The 14,748-nt window shown below is 61.0% G+C and overlaps 1 protein-coding gene across 5 annotated transcripts in view; it reads right to left on the minus strand.

Moving 5' to 3' along the window:
* Nucleotides 1–6,602, minus strand: part of POU2F3 (POU class 2 homeobox 3) — a 101,649-nt gene extending 95,047 nt beyond the window's left edge. For 3 of the 5 annotated variants that reach the window (XR_004967997.1, XR_004967996.1, XM_036311243.1), the window contains exon 1: nucleotides 6,408–6,601. Coding sequence is in view for 3 of the 5 variants with exons in the window: in XM_036311243.1 (XP_036167136.1) it covers nucleotides 6,408–6,435 (28 nt within the window). In the remaining 2 variants the exon portion in view is untranslated. Of the gene's footprint in view, nucleotides 1–6,407 lie in introns of all 5 variants that reach the window. The other 2 variants (XM_036311241.1, XM_036311242.1) reach the window with 2 other exon arrangements.
* Between the last annotated feature and the right edge of the window lie 8,146 nt (nucleotides 6,603–14,748).

A 14,748-nucleotide genomic window follows, 5' to 3' on the forward strand; every position in this document is an offset into this window, starting at 1 on the left:
TGGGGGGAGGCAAGTCCTCCACTTGGTGATTTTTTAAAATATATATATATTTATTGATTGATTTCAGAGAGGAAGGGAGAGGAAGAGAGACTTAGAAACATCAATGATGAGAAAGAATCATTGATTGGCTGCCTCCTGCATGCCCTCACCGGGGATCAAGCCGCAAACCTAAACTTGTGCCCTTGACCCTGGACATGTGCCCTTGACTGTAATCAAACCCGGGACCCTTCAGTCGGCAAGCCGGCACTCTATCCACTGAGCCAAACCAGCCAGGGCCCCTTGGTGACGTTTAATCTGCTTCAGTAGTGCCTGTCATTCAAAGCCTGGGTTTGGGTAGCAGACACACCTGGGTTTAATTCCGGTGCCATCGCATCAAGTTGGGGGATCCTGGCCACATACCAGAACCTCAGTTTTCTCAACTGAAAAATGGGAACAGAGACACTTCCCAGAGTTACTGTGAGGAGCAAATAAAATAGTGCCTGCAGCCTGCCCTGGCACAGAGTGAGCCTGTGACACACCAATGAGCTGAACAGAGGCAGGTTGGGAGGTGAGCCCTCTCCTAGTACAGCCACCAGCTTCACTCCGTCTCAGCTCTGTGATCATCTGGCCGCTACCTGGGGGACCTTTGGCATTCTCCAAATTCTGATTTCGCCTGAAAAATACTCATGTAGACAGGAGTTCAAGATTCAGTAAGGCTGGGCTGACGATCAGAGACCCTGAATCAGCTTATTTCAAACTCCTGACCTTTAAGAAGGGTACTGTTTTTTTTAGCTAAATCATCACTCTATGCCTGTAACCCACCCTGCAGTGCCTTTCAATCCGCCCGAGGCCGCCCTCCTTTCCTGGAGCTTAAGAAGCGGTCCTGCCTGTGTGTGGACAGGATGTGAAGGAGTCACGGGTCCCACACGCACATTGTGGCGCAGCACTGGCCCTCTGGGCTGGACCGGACCTGAGCCTGCCCCTGTGGAGGGGCAGCCTGAGGTGACCTGGGGAGCTCCTCTAAGTCCCACGGGAGACTCCTCTGCTGAGAACCGGTTCCTGCCGGTAGGAGCTGGGGCCGATGGGTGGGACGAGCTCTTGGGTCTCAGCCTAAACATGGGCCAACACCGAAACTCCCCGGGAAGCCGTCACCTTCTCCTGTCAGACAGCTCGCGGGTGAGCGAGCAAGGTGCGGGCGGGCCGGGCTCGCTGCTCTTATCTCAGTTGCAACCAAGCAGGCTCTTTGCCATCACTCCTGCCCCGGGAGGCTCGGCTGCTCTAGGTGAGAGCGCAGATACCAGCAGCGACTTTCAGCCGTCTCTCCGGCACCCCACATGCTGAAGCGGGGGCAGCACGTTGGCGGCCGCCTCGCCCCGCCCTGTGCCTTGGCGTGACCCAGGAGCAGCCCCTCCTGAGGCATCTGTGACCCAGGATGTGTGTGAACCGCAGCAGCCAGGCCCTGGGGCGTCCCCCCCACCCCGCCCCAGCTGCAGGCGGTATCCTCCCTGCCTCGGACTCCGGGGTCCAGCTCCCCCTGACCTCTCACGTGGCACCATGATGGGGCATGTCCACCAGAGGACAGTCAAGGGGCCCAGCCGTTCCATCTGGGGTCGGCCAGGACTCCCTCTCTTCCCTGCAGGAGACTCTCTTCTTCAAGAGAAATCCACTCCCTCGCACGACGGGCCTTCCGACCACAGGGAATCCCCGGCTGTCACTGACCCCTTTCCCAGCCTCAGGGGAGCAGCTCGCAAGGAGAAGGCAGAGAGAGAGACCTGTGGCAGCCGGTGCCCGCCTCTGGCTGCTCCCTGTGCCTCTCTCTCCCCTCCTTCCCTGTCTGTCTGCCTCGCTCCCTCTCACCTCCCCTCTGCCTGGTTTTGGCTTGGGAGCTGGGGTGGGGTGTCCCCAGGTCCGGGGCGTCCACAGGTCTGGGGACTTCATGCCTGCTCCGTGTTCCTGCTCCCACGTGGGAGCTGCTCTCTGAAGTCCGCGCGGCCCCGGCCCCTGGGTGCACGGCTTACACCCAGGTTATCAGAGCAAAAGGAGGGGCTGACTCCGGGCATAGGGCTGTGGCGCTGTCTGAGGGGCTGCGCCTGGGCTGTGTGCTCCTGCTCCCGACCTTCCCCTACTCCACCTGTGCCAGCGAGTCAGGAGGCGGCCCCAAGAGCCCAGGACTCGCGTTCACAGGGCAGTGCTGCTGGCAAGGGGGCAGCAGGGCAGAGGCTACTGGGAGGGGAATAGGGCCCAGAAGACCAAGTTCCCACCAAGAGGCTCCTGGACTGAGAGCCCTAGAGAGGGACCCAGAATGAGCCACGCCACAGAGGGCTGGCCTCACAGCGCAGCCGCCATGCCACTGAGGGCCACAGAGACGGCCTGGCTTGCACGGCCCACCGTGGAGATCAGCAAAGAGAAGCTGCAAGTGCGGGTCCAGGCTGACTCCACAGAAAGCCTCCCTGAGGGGTCCCAAGCACACACAGGGCCCAGCACACACAGGGCCCAGCACACACACAGGGCCCAGCACACACACAGGGCCTAGCACACACACAGGGCCCAGCACACACACAGGGCCCAGCACACACAGGGCCCAGCACACACAGGGCCCAGCACACACACACAGGGCCCAGCACACACAGGGCCCAGCACACACAGGGCCCAGCACACACACAGGGCCCAGCACACACACACAGGGCCCAGCACACACACACAGGGCCCAGCACACACACAGGGCCCAGCACACACACACAGGGCCCAGCACACACACAGGGCCCAGCACACACACACAGGGCCCAGCACACACACAGGGCCCAGCACACACAGGGCCCAGCACACACAGGGCCCAGCACACACACACAGGGCCCAGCACACACACACAGGGCCCAGCACACACACAGGGCCCAGCACACACAGGGCCCAGCACACACAGGGCCCAGCACACACAGGGCCCAGCACACACAGGGCCCAGCACACACACAGGGCCCAGCACACACACACAGGGCCCAGCACACACACACAGGGCCCAGCACACACACACACAGGGCCCAGCACACACAGGGCCCAGCACACACACACACAGGGCCCAGCACACACACACAGGGTCCAGCACACACAGAGGGCCCAGCACACACAGGGCCCAGCACACACAGGGCCCAGCACACACAGGGCCCAGCACACACACACAGGGCCCAGCACACACACACAGGGCCCAGCACACACAGAGGGCCCAGCACACACAGGGCCCAGCACACACAGGGCCCAGCACACACAGGGCCCAGCACACACACAGGGCCCAGCATACACACAGGGCCCAGCACACACACAGGGCCCAGCACACACACACAGGGCCCAGCACACACACACAGGGCCCAGCACACACAGAGGGCCCAGCACACACAGGGCCCAGCACACACAGGGCCCAGCACACACAGGGCCCAGCACACACACAGAGGGCCCAGCACACACAGGGCCCAGCACACACACAGGGCCCAGCACACACAGGGCCCAGCACACACACAGAGGGCCCAGCACACACAGGGCCCAGCACACACACAGGGCCCAGCACACACAGGGCCCAGCACACACACAGAGGGCCCAGCACACACAGGGCCCAGCACACACAGGGCCCAGCACACACAGGGCCCAGCACACACACAGAGGGCCCAGCACACACAGGGCCCAGCACACACACAGGGCCCAGCACACACAGGGCCCAGCACACACACAGAGGGCCCAGCACACACAGGGCCCAGCACACACACAGGGCCCAGCACACACAGGGCCCAGCACACACACAGAGGGCCCAGCACACACAGGGCCCAGCACACACAGGGCCCAGCACACACAGGGCCCAGCACACACACAGAGGGCCCAGCACACACAGGGCCCAGCACACACACAGGGCCCAGCACACACACACAGAGGGCCCAGCACACACACAGAGGGCCCAGCACACACAGGGCCCAGCACACAGGGGGAGCGCAGCCTGAGGAGGAGAGATGACTCAGGTGACCCCGGAGGCGATGAGCCTACCCGAGGATCACCTCCTTAGGGGTTCAGGCTCCCCTCTGGGCCTGGAACTCATGGGGTGAGGGGGTGTCTGGGCCTCCTCCAAGACCAAGGCCTGGGGGCGAGGCCCTCTCCTCCCGTCACTGGCTTTCCTGTTCTCTGCTCCATCCTCTCAGCCTGCAGAGGCCAGGAAGCCGGTCCCAGCTGCCCCACTCCCTCCCCTCCCCCACCCCAGCTGGAGGGGGTGAAACCCCCCAGGAAGTCTCTGATCTTGGCCCTAAAGGACTCGCCTCTGGGGCTGGGGGGGAGGGGGGCCGGGCGGGGGCAGGGGGATTTCTGAAGTCTTGCTCCCATTCCAACCCAGGCCTTCTTGGTGGGGAGTGAAGGAGGACAGGGACTCTGCCCCAGGTCGGCCCAGTCCCTTGTGGTGCCACAGGGTCTGGGAACAGATTTCCCCCAAACACAGGCTGATGGCAGGTGGTTTAGCTTCATCAAGCCCTTCCTGGCAGCTCCTGACACCTGGGGATCCCCTCAGAGTCAACAGCCCTGTTAGCCTGACCTTCACGGGGTCCTGCGTGTCTTCAGGACTGAGACAGGCCATGGGACAGGCCATGGGACAGGCCATAGGACAGGCCATGGGACAGGCCATGAGACAGGCCATGGGACAGGCCAACGGGACAGGCCACGGGACAGGCCATGGGACAGGCCGACGGCACAGGCCGACAGGACAGGCTGACAGCACAGGCCATGGGATAGGCCATGGGACAGACCATGAGACAGGCCGACGGGACAGGCCGACGGGACAGGCCACGGGACAGGTCGATGGGACAGGCCGACGGCGCAGGCCACAGGACAGGCCGACGGGACAGGCCGACGGCACAGGCCATGGGACAGGCCGATTGCACAGGCCATGGGACAGGCCATGGGACAGGCCGATGGGACAGGCCATGGGACAGACCATGGGACAGGCCGATGGGACAGGCCACGGGACAGGCCGATGGGACAGGCCGACGGGACAGGCCATGGGACAGGCCATGGGACAGGCCGACGGGACTGGCTGATGGGACAGGCCGATGGGACAGGCCGACGGCACAGGCCGACAGGACAGGCCACGGGACAGTCCGACGGCACAGGCCGACAGGACAGGCCACGGGACAGGCCACGGGATAGGCCGACGGCACAGGCCACAGGACAGGCCGACGGGACAGGCCATGGGACAGGCCGATTGCACAGGCCATGGGACGGGCCGATGGCACAGGCCGACGGGACAGGCCACGGGACAGGCCGACGGCACAGGCCATGGGACAGGCCGACGGCACAGGCCATGGGACAGGCCGATGGCACAGGCCATAGGACAGGCCGATGGCACAGGCCACGGGACAGGCACCTGCAGCCTGCTCTGCTCGCTGGGGTGGGCTTCCTCATGCCCTGCTCCTTCAGGAAGGAGAGCAGGTCACAACTCTGCCGGCTGCAGTCCTCAGGATCGGCCTTGGCGAGTCAGCTGCTGGTTGGAAATGGCCAAAGAGGCTCTGCTTCCTTGTTTTCTTTGCTCGGATCCTCAGACTCCCATAAGGCCCACTCTACCCCCCAATCCCACCCCTCAGGGACAGTACCTCCTGCCCTACCCCAGCTGGGGAAGGAGGGTCAGCAGGGTGATGGAGAGGCCTTGGCTCACCCCAGGCCCACACTCCACTCCTGAGGGAGACACTGACTCCTGGGAACACACTCTATCAGCTGGGCCCGCCAGAGACAGGAGGGCTCCTGTCTGATCAGGGGCGCGGAGTGGAAGTGCCTCTGCCACGGCCCGCCCAGCCCTGCCAGACGCCGTTGCCCCCACACCCGAGCCCACAGCATTGCCAAGGCCCACAGGCACCCAGCGGGCACACCTTCACCAACTCCCAGCTCACCTGGGGACAGGTGGACTCACCTCTGGTGCACGTGGATACCTGTGGCCGCAGCCCTACTCACAGCTGGGGGCCTGGCATCTGCCAGGGGTGCCTCTGTGACTGCCTGCTGCCGCCTCCCTCCCCCCCCCCCCCGACCACACAGATGCCCACTTTGCCTCCACTTCACATAAATGCCCAGGACACCACACATGTAACATGTGGGTACTAGTATGTTCCTCACTGACACCTCCCAGTCCACACCCCTGTGGCCGAGTGAGTGAGCCACGCCTGCAGTCAGTGGACAGGCGATCCAGGGGCCACAGAGTTCACACACCCACATCAGGAGGGAGGCTTCGGGAGCCCCCCCCCCAACCCCGTAGCCCCACCTGCATGCTTTCCCAAGGTTCCCCAACGTCTACCTCCCCCCCCCCCCCCCCAGCTAGCACACCACCCCTTCTCTCCTGGCCACGGGGAGGGAGACCCAGAAGGTGCCCTCGGACCTCCCCGAGCAGGCACACCTGTCGGCTCACCCCTGCTCCCTACCTGAGTGCATGAGCTCCAGGTTCACCATCCTGCCCCAGGCGGGGCCGAGACCAGCGCCCCCCCAGGCTCCTTGCGTGGGCCCCAGCCGGGCCCCCTGCGAAGCCAGGGTCCCCTCCTCCCGCCTCCACCGCTGCTGCCTGGACGCCTCTGGCCCTGGGCGCTGCTGTCGCGCAACCTCTCCCGCGCGGGCGGCTCTGCGCCGGGACTGCCGCTCGCCAGGTGAGCGCGGGGCGGGACCGGCCACGCCCCTGGCAGCCCGCGCTGGCCCCCCGCCCAGGCAAAGCAGCGATTTGCATAAGGGGAGCCGGGCCTGGGGAGGCAGGTGCCGCGGGCGGGGGTGGGGGGAGGGTGGTCCTGACCCGGCGGGACCCCTGGGCGCCCTGCCTCCCCCCACCGCGCCAGCTCGTGGTGACCGGGACTCCGGATCTAGTGGGCCTTTTAGGAACCCCTCGGGACCCGCCGCCGAGCTGGCGTCGGCTGGACGTGGGACAGACTTGCGAAGCGTGAGGCTGCAAGGAGCGGAGGAGCCGTGTGTGTGGAGAAGCCATGAGTGTCCCGAAAAGAATCTGGCTTGGGAATCGTCTCTCTCAACCCCTGACCCTCTGGGCGACATGAAACATGGCTTTTCACCTCCCTGAACTCAGTTTACATCTGTAAAATGGGGCAGTGCAAACCCTAACTAGCATCTCTCTGTGTGGAGTTAGCAGGTGGCCAAGCTCACCGGCCCCAGTGCATCTGAGAAACATCCTAGGACCGAGATGGGCCCAGCTATGGTCATGGTTTCCAGGTAAAGACACTGCCCCCTGCCTGCCCACCCAGGTTCAGATTGCTCTCAGCTCTAGGAGAGGATGATGGGAAAGCTACCAGGTGTGGGGTGCTGGGGACAGCTGGCTCCCTCATCAACAGTCACACAATTCCCTAGTGACAAATCAAGCCTGGCTGGACCCAGGCCTCTGGACGCATTCTAGTGCTCTTTGCACCCATCATAGTTCTGAGGCCCCCCCGCCCCCGCACGCTTTAGGTTTCAGTAAGGCAAGGGGTCACCTGTCTGGTTAGCACAGAAAGCCCTGTGCCAATAGGAGGGCCAGCCCTTTCTTCCAGACAGGTCTCCCTACCAAGCCATGCTCATCTCCGGCAGATTCCTGCTCACAACGCAGGTCCTGGCCTCCCTGTGCTGTGCGGGGTCCTCTGTGTTTTTCTCCACCTGCGGTGTCTGTCCACCTCCCAGCCGCGCCCAATCACCCCTGTTTTCGTATCCAGCATTGGCTGAACTTCCACTCTGTGCCGGGCACTGTACTAACACTTTAAAGCATCTACCTTGTTTAGTTCACAACTTGTAAGCCCGACTGTTATTATTTCCATTTTACAGATGGGGCAGGTGAGGCTGAGTGCGTGTAACTGGCTCCTATGCTCAAGCTCTGCCCTCTGCTCCCTCTATGCACCGTTCAAAGGCCACCCCCTGTCGGAAGCAGGACGTGGCCTGACCTTTTACTGAATAACCACTTCCTGGGCATGGCCCATTTCTTAGCACCCTCTGGTGGGCTCTGTGCCACTTCTCCTGCCCTCCCTCCTGGTTGCTAAAGGGTTGGTGCCCCCATAGCCCTGACACCGTGCTGAGTCCACAGCTCTCAGGAAGGGCACCCTGGGGGAATAGGAAGAGCTTCAGAACTGCATCTTCAGGGACAGAGACCTCCCTCCCCAGCCACACTGTCTCCTCCCCCGCCCCCACTGTGGGGGAGGAGAAGGGATTCCCCCCATTCTTCCGGCTGGGGAAAGAGATCAAGACTTCTCTGCAGCCCAGTGAGTCCAGGGAGCCCCACTCGACACTTCCCGTCTGTCCATCCCTTCCCTTCCTTTCCCTCCCCTGCTGTCTCCTCTCCTGCCCCTCCCTGCAGGCTGGGCCCCTTCCCTGGGGTCCATTTCTGATCTGCAATTGCACCTCTCCTGCCATCATACTACAAAGCATATGTTTATATACCCCGTGTGCCTGCGACTTCCCTATCTCAATTTGCATATCATTTGCATGGCTGTGTGCAGGGAGGATCTGACTCTGACTCCAGTACCTGGGACCTGGTTCTCTTGTCCACATGCAAAGTTATGCTGTGTCTCTGGGCCCGTGTTTCCCAGAAGCCAGGGGAGCATGTGCCTGATGATACCTCAGGGCCTTCCAGCTCCAGGGCCTAGGATTCTGGGGCCCGGGGGTGGGTCAGGAGCCGGGGAGCTCCGAGGACGGTGCCGTTGGGACAGAGATGGGCCCGGGAGGCTCCCAGTTGGAAGCACAGCCTTGGGTTTCAGCCATGGCATGTGGAAGGGTGGGAGGGGCCGGCATGATCTCACCCCTTTCTTCCCTCATTCCATCCACATTGGCTGTGCACTCCCCTCCCCTCGAAGCCAGGAAGCTGCTACATGCTGGGCATCTTAGCACAGCTTTAGAAGGAAGGGATCTTTTTTTTTTTTTTTTAATCCTCATCTGAGGATATTTTTCCATTGATTTTTAGAGAGAGTGGAAGAGAGAGAAAGGGAGAGAGAAACATTGACTGGTTGCCTCCATCATGCCCCTGACCAGGGCCTGGGCTGGGGAGGAGCCCATAACCCGGGCATGTGTCCTTGACCAGAATCGAACCTGGGAACCTTCGGTCCACAGGCTGACATTCTATCCACTGAGCCACACTGGCAAGGGCAGAAGTTATGATTTTTAGGCTCCTTCTATAGAGGAAACTAAGATTCATGGAGAGCAATGCAGATGGCAGAGGGGAGGGATTTCAACCAGGCTGCCCGCCTCCGCGCCCGGCTCAGTCTCCTCTCTCCTCTCCCTTCCATGACCTTGGAACTTAGGCATCAGCCATACAAGGTCACAGGACAAGTCGCACAGAGGAGGGACCCTTCCACTCTGCTCCTCCTCACCTGCTCCTCCCGGGGCTCAGCAAGGCGGCGGCACACAGTCTCTGTGGGCGTGGAGCAGCAGGGGCAATGCTGAGTCCTCCTCTCGCTGACTTGCTCAATGGCCATTGCAAGGAGATGACCTGGAACAGGAACTCAAACGACCCCCTTTCCCCTCCCTCCTTCCCCACATTGAGTCCCCATGAATTCAGCTTTGTGGGTTACGGGCAGATGAGAGGAGGTGGGGGAGGTGATAGTCCATGTCTGTGCTTCGTTTGGGAGAGGAAAAACCAGGGGGAGAGAGAAGGGGTTGCCTGGGGTCAGACAGGAACATAAGGAAGAAAGGCTGAAAGAAGAGGGACAGGAAATTTCAGAGCCTTTGGACATCAAGGAGGCCTATGCAAATAACATGCAAATGACCTCTCCCTGGGCTGCTTCCCCTACCTCTCAGTAGCTGGAGGACTTTTTCAGGGAGTAACCACAGTCTTACTCCAGGACGCTGTGGTCCCCAAACAGTGGTCAATGTGGACCCCTCCCAGTCCTGGGGTCTCCTTGGCTGCACCTCTAGGAAGTCACTAGCTCCAAGACTCTCTGTCTAGAAACACCCAGGAACCAGGCTTCCCCTTCCAGACACATTGCTGGGCATGGTCTATATAGCCTGGGCCTGGTCTTTATAACCTGGGCATGGTCTATATAGCCTGGGCATGGTCTATATAGCCTGGCATGGTCTTTATACCTGGGCATGGTCTATAGCCTGGGCATGGTCTATATAGCCTGGGCCTGGTCTATATAGCCTGGGCATGGTCTTTAGACCTGGGCATGGTCTATAGCCTGGCATGCCTGGGCATGGTCTTTATAACCTGGGCATGGTCTATATAGCCTGGGCATGGTCTATATAGCCTGGGCATGGTCTATATAGCCTGGGCATGGTCTATATAGCCTGGGCATGGTCTACAGCCTGGGCATGGTCTAGCCTGGGTTTGGTCTACAGCCTGGGCATGGTCTACAGCCTGGGCATGGTCTAGCCTGGGCATGGTCTATATAGCCTGGGCATGGTCTTTATAACCTGGGCATGGTCTATATAGCCTGGGCATGGTCTACAGCCTGGGCATGGTCTAGCCTGGGTTTGGTCTACAGCCTGGGCATGGTCTACAGCCTGGGCATGGTCTAGCCTGGGCATGGTCTACAGCCTGGGCATGGTCTAGCCTGGGCATGGTCTATATAGCCTGGGCATGGTCTATATAGCCTGGGCATGGTCTACAGCCTGGGCATGGTCTAGCCTGGGCATGGTCTAGCCTGGGCATGGTCTACAGCCTGGGCATGGTCTAGCCTGGGCATGGTCTACAGCCTGGGCATGGTCTAGCCTGGGCATGGTCTATATAGCCTGGGCATGGTCTGTATAACCTGGGCATGGTCTATATAGCCTGGGCATGGTCTACAGCCTGGGCATGGTCTAGCCTGGGTTTGGTCTACAGCCTGGGCATGGTCTACAGCCTGGGCATGGTCTAGCCTGGGCATGGTCTACAGCCTGGGCATGGTCTAGCCTGGGCATGGTCTATATAGCCTGGGCATGGTCTATATAACCTGGGCATGGTCTATATAGCCTGGGCATGGTCTACAGCCTGGGCATGGTCTAGCCTGGGCATGGTCTAGCCTGGGCATGGTCTACAGCCTGGGCATGGTCTATATAGCCTGGGCATGGTCTGTATAACCTGGGCATGGTCTATATAGCCTGGGCATGGTCTACAGCCTGGGCATGGTCTAGCCTGGGTCTGGTCTACAGCACCCCAGCCCTGTTTCCCCCTGAAGCAGAGAACTGAGGCCTTCTTGGCTGCAGGCCCTGCTGTGCATTCTCACTTCCTGCCCTGTCAGCGGGATTGAGCTGTCAGACCTGGGAAAAGGGCGGAGAGCGAGGCGCCCTGGAAGGCCACCAAGCAACAAGTCCCTTCTAGCTTCCTCTGCCTGCCAGACGGACTACAGGGCCCGGAGCATGGGGCTGCGTGGCGGGGTCAGCTCCCTGCCTTGGGGCCACCACAGGGATCGAATCCAAGCTCAGCTTCTCCAAAGAGCTGATGGAACAGGCAGAGGCCAGGAAGAACTTGGAGCCCTTTTTAAACGTCACACCTCGGAGTCACGGTGCCAGAGGAGGATTGCAGAATAGGGGTGTGTGTTGGGGGGGGGGGTGTCAGGGTGATGAAGCGAGAGATGCTCTGGGAATCATGATAAAGCCACTGTTTCTGGGGATTTGACTGGAGAGGACATGAGTCAGGACACACAGGCATCACCCCCTGCCTGTGTCCCTGATGCTGAGCCACCCTGCACATCCTACTCCACCTGGGACCCAGCCTCCAGCCACATCCAGGGGAGACACACACAAACTCATCACCCATTTTGCACTTGAAGTTTCCAAATAATAGGACATACTAAAACGTATTTAATGTCAACACGGCATAACAACTCTGTTTTTATTTATTTATTTTAAAAAATATTTTTTATTGATTTCAGAGAGGAAGGGAGAGGGTGAGAGACAGAAATATCAATGATGAAAGAGAACCATTGATTGGCTGCCTACTGCATGCCCCCTACTGGGGATCGAGCCCACAGCCCAGGCATGTGCCCTTGACCGGAATTGAACCCGGAACCCTTCAGTCCACAGGCCGACGCTCTATCCACTGAGACACACCAGCTAGAGCAACTGAGTTTTTAAATGTACATTTTTGAGCTCGGGGCCAGCATTGGGCGGTCTGGCCCCTCTAGTTGCACCTGCAGCGGAGCTATGCCTCCGTCAGGCCTACCTCAGACCAGGGAGGCCGCCAGGTTCACCCTTACGCTCAGGGCAAGTCTAAGTCCACGGCGCCCTCTTGTGGTGAGAGGGGTGTGAGCCTGCCGAGCCGCCTCCCTGCAGGTCTCTGGAGAGGGCCCAGGACCCCCAGCAGGGAGAGCCTGCCTACTGCTGGGCGTGGGGCTGGGGGCCTGGGGGGGGGGGGGGTCACAGGGGAGGGCCCAGTGCCGGGCAGACGGAGACACTGAACTTTAGCTTCAGAATGCTGCTGGTTCTTCAAGTCCCTGCTCCCCAACAAAGGCCAGACTTTACCCTGGAATCCCAGCGGGGTCAGCCAGCCTCTGCCCAGGCGACGAGTGGAAGGAGACCTGGCCTTCTGGGGTGTCCGCCCCGCTGCCGGTCATCTCTGCAGCATCCGCGTACCCCACATGGAGGATGTCAGTGGCATTTGTCCTTCCAGCCACTCGGGGCCTGGATTGAGGACCCACTGCAGCTGCTATGGGCGGGGAGCTGGGAAGGGAAGGCAACCAGACACTCCCTGCCCCCAGGGAGCAGTGACAAGGCGAGTCCCTCACATGCGGACACTGCTAACAGGCCATGGGCATCGGGAAAGGCTGCTCAGAGGAAGGGCCTCTATGTGAGATGCCCCTGGGGAGGGGGGTGGGTATAGGAGCACAAACACGGCGCCCAGAAGGGCAGGCAGCCCTGACAGGCGGGCCAGCTCGCCAGGTCCAGTGACAGACGGCTTGTTGCTGATCACAGGGCTGGGCACCGCTGGCCGTGGGGGGCTCCAGCCAGAAGTCTCACTGGAAGGAACAGGGACAGACGGGACGACGGTAGGGATGTTTTTACTTGTTTTAGTTGGGAGATTTAAATGCTTTCAGGGCTGATGGGAAGAAGGTGGGAAAGAGAAGAGGAAGAGAGGAAGAGAGGAAGAGGAGGGGCTAGGACTCAGAGCAGAAGGGGCGGGTGCCGGGGGTCAGGGTCGGGGTGAAGGGACAGCCCCCATCATGGCAGGAAGGAATTCTAAAGACAGGTGTGGCTGCAGCTGGATGGAGATGTGTCTGCTGCCTGTGATGCAGGAGGGGATTGTCTCTCACCCTGCCCCTCCCGCCCTCAGGGGCCTGGGCACCCCCACAGGCCTGGGCCCTGAGGTAGCCTGTGATTCTCCTTTCCTTGCTGAGGAAGGCCTTCTCCCAAGGGAGTGCATCCCTGCATCCCTGCCCTGCCCCTCCCCCCCAGGGCTCCTGCCCTGCCCCCCCATCCTCCCCTGCTCCCTCCAGGGCTCCTGCCCTGCCGCGTCGCGCCCCCCCCCCCCCCCCGGTTCCTGCTGGGACACTGTGGTCATCAGCCAGGGTCTCTGCCAGGAAACAGAACCACCCGACTGGACGCCTTCAGGAAAGTGTTCTTTATTTATGGAGGCACCAGCCAGGCCCAGGGAGCCCGGCAGAGGGGAGAGGGGAGAGAGGGGAGAGGGGAGAGGGGAGAGGGGAGAGGGCAGAGGGCAGAGGGGAGAGGGCAGAGGGGAGAGGGGAGAGACGCTGAGAGCGAGGGCTGAGGAGGCAAGAGGAGGAAGAGCCGCTAGGCACTGGGGAAGGTGGCCATGGCAGGTGTGGGGCTGAGCAGGAACACCTGTCTGAGTCTCTCTCATCCTGCCCTCAGGTCTCAGACTTCTCACAGGCAGGCGGGCAAGCAGAGGTGCGGGAGCCCAGTGGCCAGGCCCAGAGGTGGGGTCCGTGGGCGCAGGCACGGGAGGGTGGAGGACTATGGGACAGGGGCAGGGGTTGAGCAGGGGACAGCAGCCCAGCTGTTCCCTGGCTGCAGGCAGTGGCTGACACCTGAGAGCAAACCTGATGCTTGATTTCTCCTGGGAATGGTGCCGCCTGGCCGTGTCAAGTGGCGGCAGGTGATGCTCTGTGCCAGCTCGGCAGGCTAGCTGCCCAGGTGTGCTGGTCTAATGCTCCTCTCGAGGCTGCTATCAAGATTTTTTTAAAAAAATCTTCACCAGAAGGTATGTTTATTGATTTGAGAGAGAGAGAGAGAGAGAGAGAGAGAGAGAGAAGGAGGAGGAGGAGGAGGAGGAGGAGGAGGAGGAGGAGGAGGAAGAGAGAGAGAGAGAAGAGAGAGAGAAGGAGAGAGAGAGACATCAGTCTCGATCGGCTGCCTTCTGTATGCACCTCGACCCGAGAGCCCAGGTAAGTGCCCTGAGCGGAACCCGCCCCAGCCATCCGGGCACCCGATGCCCTTCTGCTGAGGGCTGAGGCCCTCAGGCCTGGGCGCCGGCCGGGCAAACACTGAGGCTTTGAAAGGAAAGAGAAGCAATTCTGCCTAGACTGGAGTGAGCGCCTACCTGCGTTCCCAGCTCTGAGCACTCCAGGCCTCCAGACGGTGACCGGTCCTGCCCGGCCGGTGTGGCTCTGTGGATAGAGCGCTGGCCTGTGGACTGAGGAATCCCAGGGTCAATTCGCCAAGGGCACATACCTTGGTGGCAGGCTCCTCCCCGGCCCCATCAATGTGTCTCTCTCACATCGGTGTTTGTCTGTCTTTCCTTCTCTCTTCCACTCTCTCTAAGACTCAATGGAAAAAACCCTCAGGTCCGATTAACAAAAAAAAGCAGACACACAGGGTGGGAGGTGCCTTCTCCAAGTAATGCCTCCCTCACCGAGGAGGGCTGAAGGC

The sequence above is a fragment of the Myotis myotis genome, unplaced genomic scaffold (assembly GCF_014108235.1).
Source record: "Myotis myotis isolate mMyoMyo1 unplaced genomic scaffold, mMyoMyo1.p scaffold_m19_p_53, whole genome shotgun sequence".
Lineage (NCBI taxonomy): Eukaryota > Metazoa > Chordata > Mammalia > Chiroptera > Vespertilionidae > Myotis > Myotis myotis.